This window comes from Chinchilla lanigera, unplaced genomic scaffold, assembly GCF_000276665.1.
Source record: "Chinchilla lanigera isolate Chin_1 unplaced genomic scaffold, ChiLan1.0 scaffold00110, whole genome shotgun sequence".
Taxonomy (NCBI): Eukaryota; Metazoa; Chordata; class Mammalia; order Rodentia; family Chinchillidae; genus Chinchilla; species Chinchilla lanigera.
In genome coordinates, this window is record NW_004955511.1 from 4,879,095 (window position 1) to 4,901,955 (window position 22,861).

The 22,861-nt window shown below is 43.8% G+C and overlaps 2 protein-coding genes across 3 annotated transcripts in view; both read right to left on the minus strand.

Annotated features, from left to right (window-relative positions):
- Positions 1 to 1,284: 1,284 nt before the first annotated feature.
- Positions 1,285 to 10,649, minus strand: LOC102019301 (membrane-spanning 4-domains subfamily A member 6D-like). Of its 2 annotated transcripts, XM_005408078.2 has the most exons (7): positions 10,489 to 10,649; positions 9,658 to 9,820; positions 8,162 to 8,296; positions 4,953 to 5,009; positions 2,984 to 3,187; positions 2,234 to 2,335; positions 1,285 to 1,499 (listed from the first exon to the last, which is right to left on the minus strand). In XM_005408078.2, the coding sequence occupies exons 2-7, from the start codon at positions 9,799 to 9,801 to the stop codon at positions 1,401 to 1,403; spliced, it is 741 nt and encodes a 246-aa protein (XP_005408135.1). In that variant the 5' UTR covers positions 9,802 to 9,820; positions 10,489 to 10,649; the 3' UTR covers positions 1,285 to 1,400. The 2 variants fall into 2 exon arrangements, with proteins under 2 accessions (XP_005408135.1, XP_005408136.1); XM_005408079.2 differs by lacking the exon at positions 8,162 to 8,296.
- Positions 10,650 to 20,653: 10,004 nt separating this feature from the next.
- The window catches only part of LOC102019830 (membrane-spanning 4-domains subfamily A member 4A-like), a 25,080-nt gene continuing 22,872 nt past the window's right edge, over positions 20,654 to 22,861 (minus strand). The window contains exons 6-7 of the mRNA XM_005408080.2: positions 21,867 to 21,968; positions 20,654 to 20,963 (exon numbers count right to left, since the gene is read on the minus strand). Of these exons, the coding sequence (XP_005408137.1) occupies positions 20,844 to 20,963; positions 21,867 to 21,968 (222 nt within the window). The 3' untranslated portion in view covers positions 20,654 to 20,843. The remainder of the gene's footprint in view (positions 20,964 to 21,866; positions 21,969 to 22,861) is intronic.

A 22,861-nucleotide genomic window follows, 5' to 3' on the forward strand; every position in this document is an offset into this window, starting at 1 on the left:
TGGGCATCACAGGGGTGTTCTCCTCCCTCTTTCTCTGCCCTGTGTGTGTCCTTTCTTCCCTCCTAGAGTAAATCAGGAAGAGAAATATAAGAAAATGCTGTGAGATGAATCTCCTTTCTGTGAAGGAGAGCAGCAGATGGAAATGACGAGGAACCGTCCCAGCCCCTGGAGTGAACTCTGTATTCCTGGTCCCTGGAATCCTCCTGGCACAGTGTGGACTCGGAGAGCAGTGTTAGGGCGAGGATGGGAACTGACCTGCCTGGCACCCCAATGATGAACGAATGTGGCCAGTGACAGCACTGAGGAAGTGCCAGGCCTGGGGCTTTTTCTCCTAGTCCCCTGACAGTAAGAATCTGCTGTCCTGATTTCCTCACAGGTGGTCGCTTACTTACCAAGTAGTGTCCTAGACCCTCCACACCTTCGTCTGCACATATCTGCAATGAGCTGGTGTTTCAATACAAGCTGGAGAGACAAATGTTTCCTATCAATTTTCCCCTATTAGCACCCTACTGGTTTTTACCCATTATAGTACACGTAAGCCTGTGCTGATACACATCGTGCGGACTGTCTGTGGTTTCTACACCCGGAATGCTACCAAGACAAACAAGCTGTAAGAAATACTCCTTCTTATTTGTTGATTTTTTTGATTCCTCACTGTTATATTCTCTAAATTATCAATGAACCAGGGCACAGAGTATCATTTTCAGGTCTCCAAAACTGCAAAAAAATAGAAATCATGCATTTCTTGGGTTGGGCTATTCAGCTCTTGCCCAGGTCTCACCAAGTCTTTCACAGGAGGAAAGAAATGCATGTTGATTAGCACTCACTACACCAGCCCTCTCTGCCCTGCTTTCTCTCACACTATATGACTGCTGTACTAGTGTATGTGTCTCCTGAACATGAGCACCCAGCCAGTGTCAATCATAAATTAATATGTGCTTCATTTTCCATCATCCCATTGTCCTACCATAAGCAAAATGATCCCTTTAAGCTGGAAACACTTTCCGAGCTATGACACACAAGAAGGACACAAACATCTATTACCCCCCAGCAAAGGGGTCTAGGAATGTCTTCTCACAGTCACATAATAGATGGGTCTACACCTGCTGCACTTAAGGGAGAGAGGAAAAATCTGTTTCCTTTGGATCCCTGAGGTCCCCTGAAGCACCATCTGCTGTTTCCCTGCGCAGGGTCTTGGGCTGCCCCTCTGTGCAGAGAGCTATCTTCACAACACTGCTTTTCCTAAGGGCAACGCAGGCAAATCAGAGAGAACCACTGAACAAGCACATTCATCAAGACCTTTAATGCTCACTTTAGGCACCTCAGACTTCCCCTCTTTTGAGAGTGCGTTTTCTCTATTACTATAAAGACCTCTTGCTTCTGAATAATTTCTATGTCTTTTATGAAGAAGTCACCAGCTCTTCATATCCAGGGTCCTGGTGTGTCTTTGAGAATATGTAGGGATTATTCTTGTAACTCTCAGGCTGGAACAGCACACTCTGGAAGGAAGGAAATATGTCAGGTTACTGACTTCACCCAGGTAAGTCTGATGCCGACTCCCCAGCTTTATGCACACGGTGGCAGCTATTCCAGGAAAAGGGCAGCCCAGCATTAAGTTCTCTGAGTAACTGCTGCTCATCAGTCTAGTATTCTCCTCTCTATGATTAAAAGTTTGAATGAATCCAAGCATTTTCACTGGGTTAAATGAAGCCATCCGTTTATAGTAGTGGTTGGATAATATCCCATGCAATTTGATCCATCAGTATTCTTTAGTAAATTTTTAAGGAAAAAAAGAAAGAATTGTAAGGTCACAAGGAGGAACAAGCTGAGCATAAGACAGAGCCTGATTCCACTCATTTGGCAAGTCCTCCTCAGCAAGTCACTCTACAAAAGGAGTCATTGCTATGGAAGAATTGCTCCTGCTCAGGAGGGAGTTAGCCAGGGTCCTGAGCACCAGCACAAAGTCACAGCGATGCCAGGAAGGACACGAATGTCCCAGAGCCGCTGCTCCTGTTTGCAGTGGAGGAGAACTAAAGCAGCTAGACTCTCGGGTTGAGCTCTCTCCTCCTGCAGTGGGGCTCAGCTGCTCAGCTGCTCCATCCCCATCTGAGCCCCCCACCTGTCTTCCATCCCCACCCAACCCTCGCCCCCTGCACCTTGAGACCCATGGCCAGGGCTCCACCTGCCATGCTAGGTGACCAGGACAGTCTCAGGGTGGCCCCTCATCACTCACCCCAGGGAAGTCAGACTGAGCCTGTTTCCACCACAGCACAGCCGTGAGCACAGCGGAGCAGAGCTCCAGCGCCGTGCAGATCAGCATCACAGACACGGTGCCCTGCAAGCAGGAAGGCAGGTGTTGGCTGTGCCTGAGTCGCCGAGGGCTTCCCGCCTGGGTGGAGGGGACTCCACCATCAGAGACCCAGCAAGGGAGAGTGCTCCTCCCAGCACAGTAGTCAGTTTAGGGCCGCCCCTTCCTTAGCAAGTTCCTTTGGGATCAAGTCTCACATTTCCTGCTCTCTGACCCCCATTTCCAGGTCTGAGAACTCCCCTCACTGAGTTCACCCTCACCGCGCACACACACACACACACACACACACACACACACACACACAGAACTGTTTTCTTGCGGCTTCTCTTGATCACCTGAGTCTTCCTGCAGTGTTTGCTTTCCTTAATTCCTCACTCCACATACCAAAGCTCCTGGTTTAGAGACTCATATTTTATGCTTCTCAAATTGATTTTTATTACTATTAAGAAATCATCTTTATTTTCCATTTATTCTCAGCTCCACCCTGCTCCTGTGTAACCCCTCAGCCCAGCTGGATACTGTCGTGCTCGCCCCGCCCTTCCGTTCCTGTAGCCCTGTGTTTTCCCCTGGACTACATCACAGGAGACGACAGGACACCGTCCAGAGGATGGACAGTGACACGTCAGGGCTGTCCCAGCACTCATCACGGGGCAGCACCTGGGTACAGACACGCACCATGACACTGGCTTTGGCAAGTGAGCACCCGTGCCTGTAGTCCTGTGGATCGTAAAAGTGATACGCAGTTGTCGGCCTCGACATGCTGCTCGACACACACTGCTGAAAGGCAGAATCCAGAGCGGCCATGGTGTAAGAGAGCAGAGCGACACCCAGCAGAGCAAGTGCAGTGCTCAGGATGCTGCAGGCCAGGCTGCCATGGACCTGGAGGGAGACACAGAGTGAGGTCCCACCATCAAGGATCCACCGCCTCTTAGACCTCTTCCCAAGGCACTGCGAACATTCACTCTCTCTGTCCTCACTGGGAGGCCCAGGGTGAAGAGTTTATTCCTGCACATGGCCTTAGCACCTGCAAACATCTCTGAACCGAGAGAGGAAACTGGTGCTGAGTGACTGAGTACATGTTTCTTCCCTGTCCTTCTCCTAACAGGCCTTTCCATATGGTGCAAGGAATACAGCCCTATTACACTCTTCGACTGGATGGACAGTAAGGCCGCCTGAGGCTTGGCCTGCAGAGACCCGACAGTGTGGTGAGAGGGGAGATCAGTGTTCTGGCTCAGCTGCTGCGTGTTCACTGACAGCTCATGTGTTACAGGCTGCATCTGTACCTTGGCCCCACTGGGTCATGGCGGACACTTTATGTGCTGGGGACAAGTGAGATGTCCACAATATATATCCATGTACTTGTAGTATATATATACCATTCTGGACTTCTTCTGAATTACATCTCATCTGCAGCCTGAAAAAGGTGACAGGATGCGGGACAAGAGTCCAAATCACTATGGTAGAGATCTCTTGTGAGCTTCAGCCCACCCTGAGGCTGCATCCTGTCTCCCTGAGAGCCCTGATCCCTGCAAGTGGACCTAGGAGTCCTGTATACTCCCCCAGACTCCAGAAGTCTACAAATATTATTTGTGGTGTGCTGTCACCAGCCACATGAACCTCTTTTATTGAAATACAATTAAATTAGTAGTAAAATGATTGTACCAGCCACATGTCAATGTATCAGTGGTCACTATAACGGACAGCACAGAGGCACCACACTGAAGTCCTCACAGAGAGTTCTGCTGGATGCTCTACCTAGGAGCTCGGGGTCTCAGGTGAGTTCTCAAAAATGACCTCTAATTTCAGATGAGAGAGAGAGAGAGAGAGAGAGAGAGAGAGAGAGAGAGAGAGAGAGAGAGAGCGAGAGCCTGGAACACTTTCTCTTGCATTTCCTTGCTGCATGGGAAAGTCTTGCATAGTTGGATTTTCCACTTGGGTTTCTGTGCTATTGCAGGTGTATGGCATTGTCTCAGGAGAATCTCTGTGAACCCCCTGAGGGACACGGATTGAGTGGGAACTTGGCAAATCTTTGCAGATTATGAACTCTTCTCCTTAAATCCAGCTTTCCTCTCCCTGCCACTTCCAACTTGGGTTTCTCCTGGAAAGTCTTAAAAGTAGGCAAAGTTGATTCCTTAGCTGATGGTAATAACTGATAACAACTTTGTGGCGTAAGAGTTTGCCTTCAAATCAACAACACCGGCAGCTTTCTGGAGGGACATGAATGAATGAAAACCAATGCCTCACGTGAACAGCATTTCACCTGGGGTTTCCCACGGATTTCACACATGGGATTGTACAAGGAACCCAGAGCAAACTCAGCTTTCTCTCACACTGTTGAATTTCTTCACCATTAAGGAGCCAAATGTGAACAAATGTTATCAATATAACCAGCCCATAAGTAGCAGAATGTTTTGTGTGAGATTCCTGGCCACCCGCTCAGGCCACAGAGTTTCATTTAGACCATTGTGGTTGGCAGAAGGGTGTCACGAGGGCAGGGAGGTGGAGGATCCAAAGCAAGTTGTTAAGTCAAACAATGCGGGGCTCTGGCATTGAGTGTCCCACATTTCACAATGGGCAGATGTCCTCAAGACATCTGTGTTTCATTTCTATCCCTCCGACTGTGGGTGGTGGTTCCCAAACTCACCAGAGGCTTAGCTGACTTCTTCTCTGCGACGATGGAGAGAGATCCAGAGATGATAAACTAGTAGGGAAAGAGGAGAATGTTTTCACGTCAGTACCTTGTACAGAGAAGTTTCAAAGTTACCATCTGGTCTTCATGAAAACCTGTCATAGGAAAGTGCTGGAGAACAAATGGTGAGTGATAGAAGATACACTTAAATATGAGAATTTGTCCCTTTGCATACAGTACTGTTATGGTTGTCACTAGATGACTCCCCCAAAGCCTCAGGTGGTCATAAATAGGTGGGGCTTTTCCCAAGTTGGCTGAATCTGGAGTGTGTGAGGCTGAGATTAACAGTGTGTGATTACTACATCAGCCCCCTGGTTGGTTTGGTACCGCTGCAGCCCCAGCAGCCTAGATACAATATAAAAGGGGCTGAAAGATGCTATTAAGGTCCGTCCCTCTTGCTTGCTTCACTCCCTTCTGCCTGCCATGAACAGTTTTTTCTCTGTAATTCTTATCTGCGATGCCACCCTGCCTTGGAGCTAGCTGACCTTGGACTGAAACTCTGCAAACTGTGAGTCAAACAAACCTTTCCTCCCTAACTTTGGGCATTAGGCATTTTGTCTTAGCGATGAGAAAAGCAACTACAAATATTGAGAAACTGCAAAGTGGCAGATGGGAGCAGAACTCCATCCCAGTAAGCAAAATGAGGAACTTAAAGGTCAGGAAACAGGGATTTTTTTACTGAGAAAAAAATAATTTGATCTCAGTGTTCTTTGTAAAAGAACATGAGTAAATAATCGGAACAAAGAAGAACTGGTGATTATCCTGTGGCTTCTGTTCTGCCTGTCACGAACACAATGCGTCGTATTCAGAGATTTATACATAGAATCATACTGATATCCTTGAGATAAATCCCCCCACAAGTAAGAGGTGAGCAAATGAACTGAATACATTCTTTTGAAAAGAAGAATTTCAAATGGCCAAAAACTATATGAAAATAAGTTCAGCATCCCCAGCCATTTCAGAAACGCAAATTAAAATTACACTGAGATTTCATCTAACCCCGGTCAGGATGGCCATCATGAACAGTACAAAATAATGAATGCTGGAAAAGATGTGGGAGCAAGGAACCTTCCTATACTGCTGGTGGGAATGTAAAACACTATGGAAACCTGTATGGAGATTCCTCAAAACAGTGAAATAAAAATATAATTTGACCCAGCTAAACCACTCATGAGTCCAGTCCTGAAGTATCATGCCATGGTTCTCTTTCCTTCTACTGTCCTTGTCTGGCTTTGGTATCAGAATAACGCCTGCCTCCTAAAAGGAATCTGAAACGATGTCCCTTCTTTTTATTTCTTTTTTGGGAGAGTTTTATTGCAGCATGTGACCGTGTTGGCGCAGAGAATGAAAGATTACTTGGAGACTAGACTTCAGTTCAGTCATGGAGGGGACCCAGAGGGGCTGCTACTTAAGCAGATTCAAAGAAAAAGCAGTGAGTTGAGATCTCTGTGGTTATTTATTTGTAATTCAAGGACATGATCAGGGCAGAGGGGTCACAGTGGCCAAAGCAAACATCTCTGAGAACAAACTGCTTTTAATGCTTCCAACTGTTGCCTGCAGATTCTGCTTTAAACGCTAACAGCACATTCAAGGAGTTCTGAAATATTGTCCAGAATGTTCCTTCATTTTTCACATTCATTTCAAACACTTCTTTGGCCAGAATCTCCTTACAGTGTTTGACAAGGAATTGAATTGGTTTTTAAAAAAGCCAACCGTGAGGGTATTTAATAGATATGGAAAAACCAGGGCAAAACTTTAAAGTTAGTAGCACCACAGGCAAAAGTAAAATGATGAAAGAAAAACAAAGTAGAGTGAAATTGGACGACAGGAAACCTTTAATATTGTGTCTAGGAATTCAGAGGAATTTATTTCCCCTACCAGGGTTCTTCATGATCTAATACATATAGGCAGGCTACACAACTCAATAGCCATTGAAAATAAAGCAAAATGGAAGAAAATCTTTGGTTCTGGTTGTCCCAGGATTAGGTAGATTGTCTACAGAAATAAATGCTAAGAGTTAAAAAAAAAAAAAAAAAAAAGAATTAGCTGCCTCTTCAAATGTGGGCTGTGCTTAGTGACTCACTTGCAAAGAGTAGAGAATGAACCAGGTGAACTTTGCCAGCAATGTGACATGGATAGTCTGCACCTTTGCAGTGACGAGAGGACGAGGTAACATCATCTGTCATCTTCACCTGAAAATTCTTCATCTTGATTACACAGGAGAGGAGTGTCACATGAACTCAAAATTAGGAAGTCGACAGAAATCCTGGCTAGTGCTGCCCCAAAGCCATCCACTTTGATGAAGAAGATGCAGGCTTGAGCAGCCTTAGAAGACAGAATAACTAAATACTGTACAGAGTTCTTGAATGGATCCTGGACTATAGAAAGGCCTCTGGGGTGGACTGGAGAAGTCAAATAAAATAAAGACTACAATTAATAAAGTAAGAAAAGTGAACCAGATTTTTATAAGGTTGACATCCAGTTTTAATCAAAAGAACAATATAGAAAAGGCAACTGATAGTTTCTGAGTTGTTGGAGGCAAGTAAAAAAGTTCTATGAAATTGAAAAGCTTTTGTAAGAAAGACTGACCCACGTGAATCTACAAGAAAGCTGTCATCAGAGAAAAGGACCACTAAGTCTGTCTGACACCAAAACAAGTAGCTGTTTCTGAGGAGTTTCCAGCCCTCAACAAAGGGCAGAGGGTTGCTCAGCTTACCTTGGGTGTCTCTCATTGATTAGATACTGAAGTCTTCCACCCTCCGCCATTCTCACAAGGACCTGTGCAGTCTCTGCGTGTGTGAGGACTTTCCCTGGTGCTTATGGTACTAGATGGAAAAGCACTTTTCCAGACTTTACTCTATTTTGAGAATTTGTGAAAAAACTTGGAATGATACCACTGATCTGACAGAGCTCAAAATGATATGGTGAGAAATAAGATGATCTTTAACAGTAATGCTCATTTGAAAAATAGATTCAGAATAAAGCAATGCCTATCTTCCTGCACACTCAAACCTTCTCTTCCTGGCATCCACAGGAGAGAACACCGTGCTATGGAATCCCTGCTCCCAGCAAGCTGAAATGCAGCAGGCATGTGAAGAGTCTAAAGTATTGACCTTGTGCTCCTCTCCCACCCCTCCCCTCCCATCCTGCTATTCTGTACTTACACACAGGGCTCCTACAAATGGATACGCAGATTTTATCAGTGTAGAAAACCCAGAGGTAAAATAGAGGGAAACCGGAGCAACTGCCAAAATAATCCCCAAGCTCAACACCATCGCACCACACAGGATCTGGATGACCTGTTGGAAGATGAAGAGAGGTCGAAGACTAACACCAGCCCGGGTAAAGACAGCGCCTGCTCACCTCTCTCACGGCACTCAGGCCTCAGCTCTTGCTCTGAGGTTCCTGTGAGGATGCAGAACTGAAGCACTGTGCGGTGAGAACAGCAAGTTTCCATGTTGGAGAGGATGCTGCTCCTCCACAAGAAACCAGAGCCTCAGCTATCTGTCAAGTGCTCTGAAGCATCCAGCCACTTCTGCCCCTCAGGTCCTGGGCTCTCTATGACCCTTGGTCCCAACCTGTGGCCAGTGTTGGGCTCTTTATATCCGTGGTTATTCTCCTGTTCTCTGTTGTGGGACGAGGGTTCATCTGAAAACCCTCACACTGTCTGGAGTGTTGGCAATGTAGGAGGTCCTCCCTTGTGTCTCCCCAGCCACAGTGAACACAGAATTTAGAGCCAGCTCTCTGGAGCTCTATTGCCTCTTCCATCCAGGGAACTGCCTTGGGGATCCTGAGGCTCTGCCTGAGGAGGTAAAGTTGGACTCCTTGACCTGAGAGAGACTCACAGCTCTGTGGACATTTATCCAGGACTTCTCTGACCATGTGTCACAGGAGCCTCACCGGACCCGTGTGAGTGTGAGCCAGAGGCTAACAGCAGAAACAGACCTGGAGACCAGGACTCTGTGTTTGCTTCCCAGGAATGGACAGAGTCCTTCTTGTAGCCTTCCTTCAACCAATGGAGATTTTTCATGAATACTAGATGAGAGGAGAGGGACAAACTAAAAATACATCTCATCCCTATTGTCAAAGAGGTGAAAGAGAAGGAAGTTTGCCTTTCCTGTGATTTGCAGTGAAAGAAAATGTCTCCTCAATAAATTGACATGCTGGGCTGGAATATAGCTCAGTGGCATAAGCGCCTGCCTGGCAAGCCCAAGGTCGTGAGTTTGATCTCTGGTACCGCAAAAAAAAAAAAAAAAAATTAATTAAATAAATGAAGATCCGTTTTACTTTCATTTGAAAAAATAAATCAACATGCCTATGAAACATGCAATAGAAAACACACAGAAAACAATATATAAAATATGTATTTCTTCACCATTAGTTTCCGAGAGGAAAACATAGAGAACTGTACTACAAGAATCTGAAAGCATTCAGTAAAAAAAAGACTCAGACACTGGCATTCACTATAAGGGAAACACTGTTTTGCTTCATGTTGGACTGAGCAGCCCTCCAGTCAGCTCCGCCAGGTGGCAGAGTACGCAGCCTGCACTCTGCCTGGCAGGAGAAAGTCTCTGTCCCCTGAGGGTGGCTCTCTAGTCCCCAGACCCACAGTCTCTCCCTTCCCTCAATCCCACGCCTATGTGGTCTGAACTGGATTTACCCCAAACACGTTGACCTCTGCCTTCAGCCGCGTCTTCAGGCTTTCCTGCACTGGGTTGGTCGGGAGAGGTTTCTCTGTTTGGGGCAAGTAGAAGCCATGGGCCGTGAGCACCGCTACAGTGTCATTGGTTATGGGTTGTGACATCGTGCTAGTGCTGCTGATGCTGGAAGAGAAAAAAATTCAGCTCTTATAGAGCACTGAGCCTGCACGCTTGGCCCCCCGCTATAGATTATTTGCTCTGCAGTGCAGACTTGACCTGTCATTTAGGGACACAGCCTTGAAGTATGGAACAGAGGAAACCACAAAGCCATGGTTGCTAGAGATTGTCCCATAATGCTGACACTGATCGCAGATGACACGCGCACCCTGGGAAGGCACCGCATGAGTCTCCAGAGGCCCCGAATCTCAGAAGCAAGCGCTCACCCACAGAATGCAGTGTGCGGCATCTCCCTCTCCCCGGCCCCACCTACAAGCACCGCACTGCCCCCCGTTGGGTGAGTCTCACCCGCTGCCCATCATGAGGTGTGATCAGGTTTCGACCTCCACCTCCCCAGCATTCTTAGCCAGGGGCTGTTTGCAGGCGGCCTGAGAGCATTTAGGGCCAACAGCTCCGCTGCCATTCACCAGGAGGCCCGAGGTGACTGACGATGCCGGACCACGCAGTTAGAAAACCGCGGAAAGAGAGGTGGAAGCAGAGGCCGCTGGCCTTTCCACATTCTAGTTCCAAGGGGCTCCAGGGCCCCAAGAGGTTTCAAGGAGCTACAGGCAGAATCATCCCTCCAGCGTGGTCAGGACGCGGTGCTGGCAGAGAAAGCCTCGGGCATCACCTACCTGCGCCTGTGGCTCAGCCTGTTGGTCCCGCTGAGCTCTCAGAATCTCCAGGAGGCTGTAGTTTGGGTTCTCTGGTTCCGATCAATGGTTCCCTCTTTTTGTCTTCTGCAAGCCACCAGCCCTTAGTCTACTGTTCACAGCTACACCGGATGCAGAAAGCACAGCTTGTAGATTTGTGAAATATGCCCGGACTTCCTTTTTCGCAGTTGCTTAGCAACTTCTGAAAAAGTGCTCATAGAAACTGCTAAAGTTGGGAGAGTGTGGAACTCACTTAGCCTGATGTGCATATCGACACCAACACCTGTGAGATCGGCCTTACTAGACAAGTCTATGTTCTCGAAGCTTCAGCTTTTAATCTAATAAGTAGAGAATAATACCCACAGTAGAGAATTGCCTCAATGATGAGAGAAAATGTCTGTGAAAATCTTATTTCTCAGAGCACTTGCTAATATATAACTAATAATAACATTTCTAAGAATATTGAAATGGATGAACAATAGCATCTCATAATATATATTTTACCACATTCATAACCGTAATAATGGCTGTAAGCTTTTAAGAAACACTCGCTATTATATGGCCAGAAACAGGAATAATGAATACAAACAATATTTTGTACTCTCGTAGGCCAAGGCAGGAGGATCACAAGTTCAATCCCAGCCTGCGTAACTTTGAAGCTTAGAGATTTTGTCTCAAAATTAAAAAAAATAATAATAATAGTGATAATTAGCAACAGTAATAATAATGATATCTAGAGACATAGCTCAGTGTGAAGGCCATTGCTTCAATGGAATCCCAATTGAATTCCCAATGGAATCCCAATGGAATCCCGGAATCCCACAGAGACTACTAAATAGATTCTCTTCATGTTATGTCCTAGAGATGGGCCAGAGAGAAATTCTGGATTTGCTTGGAAATTTGTGGCAAATGGCGGGAAATCCCCCTCTCTTCCCTAATTTCTGGCTGCCCCTTTCCCTCCCTCTTCCCTGGGAAGCCTGCTGCCATTTCCCGTCATACCCTGGGCACTCATGCATGTCACAGAAGCCAGTGAGGTGTGCCGCAGTTCTGCCTGAGCTTCACAGAGGGGGAGCTTGGACCCTGAAGGGACAGAATACCCACTTTCCCTCTGAGAGCATTTTCTAATGAACCAGTTACATCAGCACAGCCAAGCAACCGTTCTTTCTTGTCTGTTTTCCTCTTTTCTTATCATCAGTTTAGTGATCTTACAAAAGTTCAAGGGTCACATGCGACAGCGCATCTACACAGTGGCCCCAAGTGGTTGACTCAGGGTCTTCCCTTCCCTGCATATCCCAGCTGTATATTCTCGCTGTCAGGGTCGGTCAGCCTCAGTCTGTCTGTGTTGGGAGTGGCTTGAGCTGGAAATTGGCCATGTGTGTGAGGGCAGGACAGAGCCAGAGTGCCTCAAGCTGTCAGGCTACCTCAGTCTTGAGAAAAACATCCTGCCTGGACAATTTCAGTCGTTAGTCACTAGGCAACATTGCCTCTCATGATTCTAACTTTGCAAGGGTATAAATAAATGCCCCTACTATTTTTGTTCAGTCCTCTAGCCCTCCGAGGTAAAGAGACTACTTCACCTGACCCCAGTTTTTGTCTCTTGTTTTTATTTTCCTCATACCCACTGCTGTTCCTCCCCAAGGTACAGGGAGAAACCAACAAGTTCCTTATATCTCTGTCTCTGTCTCTGCCTATCTCTGTGTCTGTCTCTGTATCTCTCTCTCTCCCTCCTACTCTTGTTTTCTCATGGCTTCAATAATCTTTGCACAAAAGGTGCCTCTCTCTCTGCTTCCTCAGCTCAGCCCCACCACACTGTCCGCTCTCTCCAGCGTCCGAGCTCCAATTACCTACCCAGGAAGGAAAGGCAGGTGTAACAATAACACTTGCTGACTGATTACCCAGGAAGGGTCCTCAAAAAGCTTGACTAGCGGCCTCTCAGGTAGGTCACTCCTTGTTGGTGTGGGAAACCGTCCCGCACACTGTCAGGTGCTTAGTGGACTCCCAGCCTTTGCTCACCAGAGGTGTGAGAGCCAGAACTGCCATCAGACATCGCCAATATCCACTAATGGGAGGAGGAACAAAATCTCCCTCCAGTGTGGAGAACCACTCACTAATCCAGAAACAAAAGTGACTTCTGTGCTTTCTATGTAAAGGTAGATGGCAAAAGCCTGCATTTTCTTTAAATCAAATTATTTTCTGATTTTAATTTTCAAAAATGTCAACTTAAAGTGCATATAATCTAGCAGGTTAACCACTTTATGTGGACAGTTCAGTACTATTATAATCATATTTCCTGTGTAACAGATCTAGAACTTTTTCATCTTGGAAAACCAGTAACTCTTTACCCACCCATATCTGTGCCGAGTGAAAGTTGAACTACCCTTCTACTTTCAGTTCCTCGGGGTTCTGTGACCGCTCTGTGCCCCATACACTTGGAATTGCATCATATTTGCTGGGTGTTTATGTGGGTGACTGATATGTTTCACTCAGTGTGCTGTCCCCATCTTCAGTCCATTTTGTACCAGAGACTGCATTTCTTTATTTTGTAAGCCTGACTAAAGTGCTGCATTGTCTTTGTTTACCTAACCCTACACACTGAGTTCCTTCCACCCCTTGGCTATTGTTCATGATGCTGCAAAGAGCTCCAGCCTGCATATGTCTTTTATAGATCACATAATAGGTCGGTCTACCTTTCATTGTTTTACTTTTAACAAGCTTAAAACACCATTTTTATCTTGCTGTTTCTGTGGGTCAGGAATCCAGGTCCTGGTTCCTCTGGCCCTGGGTTTCTCACAAAGCTGCAAAAGCACTGGAGAAGTCTGCCACCCACTCAAAAAAGGGGCCTCTCATGATTTCCAGTAATAAGCACCTATGCCCCTTAAGCTTCATTGTGTCAAACTGATTGGCTGGGGAGGCTCCCGGGGGCTGGGTAGAGCACACTCCTGGGTGTGTTGGGTGTGTCAGGGAGGCATGTCTTTGCAGTCTACATCTGATGCCTGGCCCCTTCCTCTCTGTCATTGTTTCTGGGCTCTACTTCTTGGCCACTATGAACTAAGCACCTTTGCTCCACTGTTCTGTTTCTGTAGGGTTGGTTTTGGAGACTAGCAAACATGGCTTGAGGGCATCAGAAGAAGCATCAGGACTCCACCCTTTGTATCCTCAAATTTACAAATGTGAAAGACTTTGCTCTGAGTAGAAAGTCCCAGCATGCCATGTTTCAGAATGGTAGTGGCTGCACCATTTTCCAGAATGGCAGCTGCCTAGAAAATTTGTTCCTCAGAATTGGATTCAGAGTGCTCAGCAATCCAGGCACTCGACCCCTACTGACAAGAGAGAGGGAAACCTGGCTACTGCTCCAGCTGGCAGCAGACCTTGGTATTATTCACATGGTGCTGGTTTTAGGCACATGCAAAATACAAGAGTTGGGTGGTTAGGAAAGCTTTCACCCAGATTTTGGTGGGTCTGTGAGGCCTGAGAGTGAAGCCAAAGGTGCAGTGGAGAGTTCAAAAATTTAGAGAAGCCAGAAACATAATTTGTCTAAGGAAAACTGCAAGGAGGGAGCAGACTGGGCCCAACAGTAAAGCCATGGGAGGTACAACCATTGCAAGTGCCACTGGGTCAGAGCCACCCAACCACTTTGGAGCTCACATCTTGCCACAGATTGCCTTGGATGCTGCACATGGAACTACAGGACCTTGTGTTTGCACTGCTGGATTTTGGACTTGCTTTGGTCTCACTCCTTTGTATCCCTCTGTTTGTAACTTTTGGAATGGAAATGTCTCTCTTGCTCCATTAAATGTTGGAAGTATTTAAGTTTCTTTTCATTTGTACAGGGGCCCACAGCTAAAAGTTTGCCTTAAATCTCAGAGAAGTCTTGAGACTTAGACTTCTCAGCAAAGCTGAAAATGTTGACTTCAGCAACTCTTAGAGATGGACGAAATGCCTTTTTCTTAAAAAAAAATATGTGGGGCAGAATGTTATGGTTTGTGTCTGGTTGTTCACCCCAAATCCTCATGTGGTTATGGGGGGAGTGGGCATTTCAGAGGCTGCTTAATCTACAGTTTGTGATTGATCTGTAGCACAATGCTGGGATTAAGGGTGTGAATGCTATGTGCCCTAAGGCAGGTATCCTGCATATAATATAAGGGAGGGAGAGAGGCTTGCTCTCTCCCTCTTCACTTTTTGCTTTTGCTGTCTTCCACAGCCAGGAGTTATTGCCCCTTTGTCTCTCATCTTATTTAAGAGTATTTGGTGCTTAATTATCATGATTAATCCCTGTACTCCAGGGCCCTCTCTTATCTCACACTAGGGATTCTTCTCTATTGACCTGTGTTTCTGAAGCAGCTAATGTAATCTCCCCAGTGGGACATTATTCTTTAGAGTTTAGGAAACAAAAGCTAGAAGCTGGTAGGCAATCCCTATCTCTTTTTCCTTCCTACACTTATGTTTGCTTGTAGTCTTCCCACACCACCATACTCCCAATTTGCAGATATTATTTCAAGGAAGGAACTCCAACATCTAAAGTGCTTAAAATGCAGAACATTATTTTGCAAGAAATTTGGTCCTGCTAATAATGTCTTGTGGATAATGACAACAGGAAGCTCTCAGGGAACATGCAGCCTGGCCACCTGCTCCAGTGTTCAGCAGATTCTGAGAAGGAAGGACCAGGCTCACGCTTAGTTTCATAAATCTACTGGAACTGCTCAGATGTTAGTGAGCAATCTCTTCCTGTAATGGGAAAGAAAAGGGAAGTGTAACACAAAGTCTAACATATTTTCCAAAAATGGAGATTTAATCAAAGTGTACAGAAGCTCCCTGAGTGGGAAAATTTAACACCTAGAAAGGAATCTCTAATGCTTTTTTAGCTTTGTGGACATTTGGGTGATTCCAATAATAAAAAAAATTCTTATATCAAAGTAATAGCTTCAGACCAATTTGAAGCTATATTAGTATTTTTATTTAATAGCTTATATCTGCAAACTGTCTTGAAATATCTCTGTTCCAATAATTAATTTGGGCCCACAACTAGAGAAATAGCAGTTTTTTAGTTTTGACAACAATCTTGGCTGTCTGCACAAATCAGTACTTGAAGTTATTACCCCAGGTACTATACTTTGTATCCCCATTTTGGGGAAGCAAAACTGGTTGCAGTCATGCATCTCAAGCTAACACAAGATCTAGGACAACTCTCATGAGTAGTAAACTTTCACACATAAGCAGAATTAATTTATCTAAGAATTTGCTACAGTTATGTCTTTTTTAAAATGTACATTTATATCCTGATACCAGAGTTCCTGTTATTTTTTTACCTAAGTGATAGAGTAATAAATGTAGGCTGAGAACAGGAAATGCAATGGCAAGTTGAGTAGATGTTAAAACTATTTAGTGAATACTCATTTGGGGACATAATAGTCACATGGTCTTAAAGAATCAGCCTGATGATTACTTTTAGTACAATATTGAAAATACTTCCTCATGATGATAGCAGCTGATAGAAAGTTTCTTGGTTTTTGTGGATGGTTGTGACAAAAGTAACAGAGATGGTGACTTAAATAACACTCCTGTGTTTCTCAGTTCAGGCAGCCAGGAGTTAAAAACCAAGACCCCGGCATAGTCTCGTGTCTGGTGAGAGGACACATTTGGTTCACACACTGCTGTCTTTTCACTGTGTGTTCACATGGTGGAAAGGAGAAAAGGAGTTCTGGGACCTCTTTTTAAGGGCACTGATACCATTCATGAAAACACCACTGTCAGGCACTCATTACATCCCAAAGACACAACTATCTCTTACCACTTGTAAACCTAGGGTTAAGATTTCAACATACAAATTTTGGAGGACACTAAAACTCAGTCCATAACAACATCATAATCAAGTGATCAAAGAAAGCAGCACCAGAAATGGAAAGAACTGACAATATTTGCTTCTTTATCTGATATAATGGATGACTAGTAAGTATACAACATTGCCAATGTGTTCTTACTAAATAGTCGGGATTTATAAAAAAGAAGAAATTTCTAGAACACAGGGCAATCTTCAAAACAACTGATTCGTACTAAAAGAGCTCAAAATAGGAAAATACTAAAAAACTACCAACACAAACAAACGAAACAAGGTGGGATGTGGCCTAAGAGTCTAGGTTACAGGAGTCTTTGTAGTCGGTAGTCCAATGTACAAGTCATATAAGTGAATCAAGTTTATATATATGTATAAAACACATATATATGTATGTGAATACAGATATTCCTTATTTAACATCTACCTGTTTAATGACTGCTCAGACTTATAACCTGTGTTGTGGTTTTACAGCTCTGCATGTCTCGTTTGTACACCTTCAGTGTCTTTTTTGGCACAATACACCTTGTTTATGTAGTTCTGTATTTTTTGCTGATTGTACTGGAGAGTACTGTAATTGTAGTTTTATGCTCTGTCATATGTTTCAGTACTGTGTGTAAAAGTTATGCAAATGAAAGCAAGGTCATCGAGTTGTAGTTTCCTTTGACCATTTCTTTATTCTAAATGTCATAATGTACATACTACATAAAATTCACAATTGAACAATCAATTCATTTAACCTGGTCATAGGAATGGAACTCTGTTATTAAATGAGGAATGTCTGTATGTGCATAACTTGTATATAATAATATATAAATCATGCATGATTTGTTGACATATAAGTTTATACATAATTTGGGAACAGTAGGAGGAAATTTTAGGAAGAACTATAGATTAGATTAGGATATTAATAAAATTTGAAATATAATAACAGTATTGAGGTAATATGGTGGAAAGTTTTACTTAGGAGTAATGTATCATTTATAAACCAAGTACCATGGCATCATTACTTTCATCTTTTACAGCATTTACTGTATATATTAAGGGTATGAAGTTGGAGACCACTACAAAGTGGCTCTGAGTGGGATCTAATATTAACCAATTGGCTTTCCATGTTTACTTGTGAGTTGTCCAAAGCTTAGGCACTTTGTCTAGGGATGGGCAGTGGACTCATAGTAAGTGAACCTCTGTGAGTCACTGGTCCCTGCTGAGGCCTGTATTGGTCTGTGAAGCTGTGATGCCTCAAAGGACAAGATAAGGCCTCAGCTGAGGACGTCTGGCTCCAACCCCTATTAACTACAAGGAGACCACAGCTGCAGGCTCCACACTGCTACAATAAATGCCAACCTAAAGATAAGGTAGTTCTCCTGATTGACATAATTTACTACTTGGGAAAATTCTCCCAAGGTCCTGTTCAGATTCCCACATTTTCTTGAGTATCCCCCTCCTTTGTTTGAAAACCAAATAAATACGGGCCACCCAGAGAAGTCTTTGTCTAAATCCAGAAAATATCAAAGCTGTAAGAGAGTGAGCCCCTCCTGGAGCCCTAAAATCATTCCAGTTGTCTCATTTTACTGAAGCCTTTGCTGTCCACTCGTTTGGGAGATTGCGGGCCTGGTCAGCCTGCAGAAACTAAAGGTTATTTAACTCGACAGTCTGACATGATATTATCTGATGCCTATAGATAATAAAATGGTTAGTGCAGTGAAGCAGATTAACACAGCTATTGTGTCACAGTGGCCCGTTTGTGTGTGTCAAGGACAGACACACACAAATCTACACCCTGAGCACAAAACCCAGATACGATGTTTAGTCTCCGTGCTGCACAGCAGACCTTTCACTGTGCCCATCCTACACACCCACTATGCTACGCCTTTCAGCCTACCTCTCCCCGCTGCCTCCTTCTGTCCTCGCCTGCACCTCCAGCGGTCACTGTTTATTCTCTACCCTTCAATTTCCTTTTCCTTTTAGGTTCCACATATATATGAGGCCATGGGATGAGTTCCTGCCTTCATCTGGCTAATTTCACCGTGCAAGATGCTTTCTAACCTCATTTATATTGTGGAAAATGGCAGGCGCTCTTCCCTCAGGCTGACCTTCATGGACACTCACTGTCTTTATCGTTCATCTGTCAGTGGGCACCGTGGGGTCATTTCTACCTCTCGGCTGTTGTTCATAATGCTGCAGTGAATGCAGGAGTCCAGATTTTCTTAATGAGTGTGGATTTCTTTTCCTCTGGGCACATACCAGGATGAGGGACCACTGGGTCATATGTTGATCATACTTAATATTTTGAGGAACATTCATATTGGATGTTTAAAAAATATCAGCTGCACCAGTGTACACACCGAGAACATACATGTCTTCCCCTTTGTCCACAGCCTGGCCAACGCCACCCTTTTGTCTTTTGGACAACAGCAATTTCTTCTACAGCGAGAGGATATCTATGGCTTTGGTTTGGATTTCTTTGATGATCAGTGATCTAGAGCTTTCTTCATACATTTCGCTGCCACTTAGCTGTGCCTATCTTTTTTCTGCTTTTCAGTTGGCACATTATTTTCCAAAATTAAATTATATGTGCATGCTCTCCATTTTGGATATTAACTCTTATCAGACATATGGTTTATAAACATCTGTCCCAGCTCATGTGTTGCCTTTTTTGTTTTTTGTTTTTTTCATGGTTTAAACCTCTTTTATGTACAGAAACTTTAGTTTAATATAGCTGCATTTATTTATTTTTACTTTTGTAGCCTGAGATTTGGTGTATTTTCAAGAACGTCATTGCCAAGTCCAAGGTCAAGGAATTTTCCCTCATTTTAATCGTATGAATCCTGTGATTTCTGGAGTCATATTTAGTTCTCTTATACATTTAGAGTTGCTTTTGTGTATGGTGTAAGATAAGCATCCAATTTTGCATGTATAAATCCAGTTTTCTATGCCCAGTTTCAAACAGACTATCCTTTTGTTTATTATGTCTTCTTGCTATCATTATTGTAAATCAGTCAACTGTTAGCTTAGTCTAGGCCACTGTAACAACACACTTGGTAACTGGGGATACAGAAGTGAAATTTATTTCTCACAGTGTGGGAGATTGAAAGTCCCAGATTAGAGACCAGTGAGCTAGGTTTACACTGAGGTCACTATCTTTGCATTCACTTTATCATTGTGAATACTGAGTTTTCACATGACAGGAGGAGAGAGACAATTGGAGCCCAGTCCTAAGAGATGAGGGTCCTGATCCCATTAATGAGGGAGGAGCCATCAGAGTGTAATCCCCTCCTGACAGCCTCACCTCAACAGACTGCCCTAAAGATTAAGGGCCAGCATGGTCACAGACTTTCCACTTAGCTTGGAACAATATACAAACTATTTTGATGGCTATGTATTCATTTACATCCTGCCCCATTAAGTTATAACCTATAACAATGGAAGAACATTGTTGGACAGCAGTATTTTCTCATATGCTTGCAAGAATGTCTGCCACATTATAGACACTTTATGAACACTTATGGAAAAATGATAAATTAGGTTATACAATACACATATGTGCACATATATTCATTTATGTGTTTAATGTAAATTTTTTGAGGATTAATAGATGACAGTCCAGTGACTGGTTGTACTTTTTATGTTATAGCAAGTTGTCACCACAGCTCTGTAAGACTGATGGTATCTTTTCTTTCCTTTGTACTGAGTAGAAATATGAATCATAGAGAAATTATGTTCATGATTATACAGGCAGCAAGTAACAGAGATGTGATTTTCACAATAAAAAATCCAGGGTGGATGGAAAGCCCATATTCTTTATGACATTCCTATATTTCCTGTTACCACTATATTTTCTCCGATGTTCCATCAGATTGGGAAGTAGGTAGCACATGAATATACCACTTCTGAATTTATTTAATTTGTTTTGGCATTGTAACAGGAAAGCTGATGTACCTCATTTATAACAGTAAATAGCTTGTGTTACACCATCTTGCATATGGCACTAGATACATATTGTATTAAGATAGAATCCTGCCCAGTAGTTTATGCTTAAGGACTCACGCATACAAAGACTGCCTACGCTCTTCCTTGCACTTTTTGTGAAAGAAAGGAAATAAAATGGGAGAAAAACATATATTTAATTTTAAAATCTCCAAACATGGGCTAAAAACATAGAAGCCAAACAAACAGGACTGCTAGACAGGGAGCAGGTATGGAGTCTTCAAAGTGTCATTTCAGAAACACCATTTCACCCCTTTGTTTCCAAAGCTTCTGTATCAACTGAATACCCTTATGTAGAGTCCTGACCATGAATAAGAGTCAGTCAAGTGTTGTTGTCTAATTAAATGCATGATTTTATTTACTATCTGGTATTCTGTTTAAGATTGGGTGGAAAGATTTGTCAAGTACAGGGAAAACAAGAGAACTGAATCTATACACACACACACACACACATACACACACACATCCTTCAGAGAGGGATTCAGGTAGTTTTCCACGGGGAATTTTTGCATTGAAGTCAGGGAACATTCTCATCAACAGTTTTCTCTGGATCTTTTGGAGCCGTTGAATCTCCTCCCAGTGGTGCAGGACATGCTGCTTCTGTCGTTTGAGGATTTGATGGTAGAACTAACACAACCTGTGAAATCAATCACAGTGCCATAGGTAAGTGACCAAATAATCTCAGGGTTTCCCCTTCCTACTTAATGTGTTCGTTACTCTTCCTGACTGAATTCAATCTCAGGACCCATGAGGTGAGCTCCTCAGGCTCTCCCTACCTCAGGCTGTTTAGGCCACACTTTCAGTGACAGACGTCGGCCTGAAAGGCTGATAGCTGACGCTGAGTCTCAGAGTGGGTCAGTCTAACTTGTGACACTGACACCTGGCAGCTCTTCAGGAACCAAGGGATAGTTGCCATAGTAGGGTAATGGAGTCCCAGCGGGCCCAGTCTGGGAACCTTTCCATGTGACTTGTGCATTGATCTGGAGTCAGAAGGGATGAGCTTTGTGTGTCAAAGATAGGAAAAAACAGCTTCTTTTGGTCATTCTGTTAGGCATAATTCTAATGACCTTCAAGGAGACAAACTCTTGGGACTGTCTCCTCTTGAGTGTGGATGGACCCGTGGATATGGCAGATTGTCTGTCCTGTGAGTAGGTTACCCATTAGCTGGTTTTGAGTACACCAAGGGGACATTATCCCGGGTGAACCTGACAAAGTTATGTGAACACTGTAAAAGCACCCAAATGATTTTAAGATATTTGATGTCCTTCTGTCCTCAGAAAAGGTGTTTCTGTCATTACCTCAACCTCTGAGGGGGAGTGGATTCAGTGGCCTGAGCATAGAAGACAAGAAAGAAAGTTCAGGAAACAACAGTCTGGCCAGCTCCACAGGTACAGCCTCGTAAGACCCTGAGCAGGGGCCTGAGCTGACTGTGCTGGGACCCTTCTGCAGAAACAGCGGTCATAACCATGTGTTTTGTGCGCTTGTTGAAACAGTGATGGAAAACTACTACACACATCAGAAAGCAAAGGTCAGTACTCACCCCACCAACGTAACAACAGATCGCTTTGCATCCAAATGAAGAGACTGAGACAGCAACGCAGAATTCCAGCATACTTAAAAGGAGAATCACTGCATCGAGTCCCTTAAGATCAATTCAAAACACAGGAATGAGGCGTGGAGATCGCACATCCCAAACATTTACTACTAGCTACCGTGCCCAGGACGAACAGCGCTGGCTGGGTGTCTGGGAACTGGTTCCTTATACATCTTGAAACTTGGAAAATTCTTTGCATACTGAATGCCAGTTACTCCCTTATTCATTTCCCTGATAAATACTCAAGCTTTTCTCACTGCTTTCTAGTGCTGTTATGGAAATACAATAGGAAAGTGCTTTAAAATGGCATGTGCAGCTGATTTAAACATTGCTGTCGTCTTAGTCCTTTCAAGCACTAGAAATTCCACATTGTTGATGCAACAGTATGACTCCATATTTTAGTTATTGTTGGCAGGTAGTGGTCCCCTGATTTTTAAATATGAAGATGCATCCAGCTGTAAAGCAAAGGGGAACCTATTTTGCAAGTGAAATTGTTTACAAGCTGAGGTAGAGGGATCATTTAGCATTATTTTTTCTGGGTCGAAATAAGTGACAATGAGAAAACAATTGTTAAAGTCCAAGAGATCTGAAGATTCTTCTGCTTGATTTGAAGATAGAGGACAGTGTGATGAGCAATGGTATTCAGCAAGAAGGTCTAAAAGCTAGAAAGTCAGAAAACTTATTTTCCCTAGAGTACCCCAAAAGGAGTATAGCCCTGCCAAGACTGATTTTAGTTCAGAGACCTATTTTGAAATTTCAAACTTGTGAATTACCCAATAACATGATAATAAGTTTTAATTATATACTAAATTAGTAGGGACTTATTTAATCCACAATAAGTGATGTTATAATGAACACCTGCCTAATTCACCTCCAAAGGTTTTAAGTTTATCTTCATTCAAACTGTGGGCTAGGGGCTGGGGATTTAGCTCAGCGGCAAA

Excerpts from the sequence above, each read along its gene's own strand:
- LOC102019301 (XM_005408078.2), bottom strand. The coding sequence starts at position 9,801 with ATGTCACAACCCATAACCAATGACACTGTAGCGGTGCTCACGGCCCAT. Across the intron at positions 8,297-9,657 it reads CAGAGGTCAACGTGTTTGGG|GTCATCCAGATCCTGTGTGG; the intron begins GTAAATCCAGTT and ends ATCTTCCAACAG. Across the intron at positions 5,010-8,161 it reads CATTTGTAGGAGCCCTGTGT|TTTATCATCTCTGGATCTCT; the intron begins GTAAGTACAGAA and ends TTTCCCTACTAG.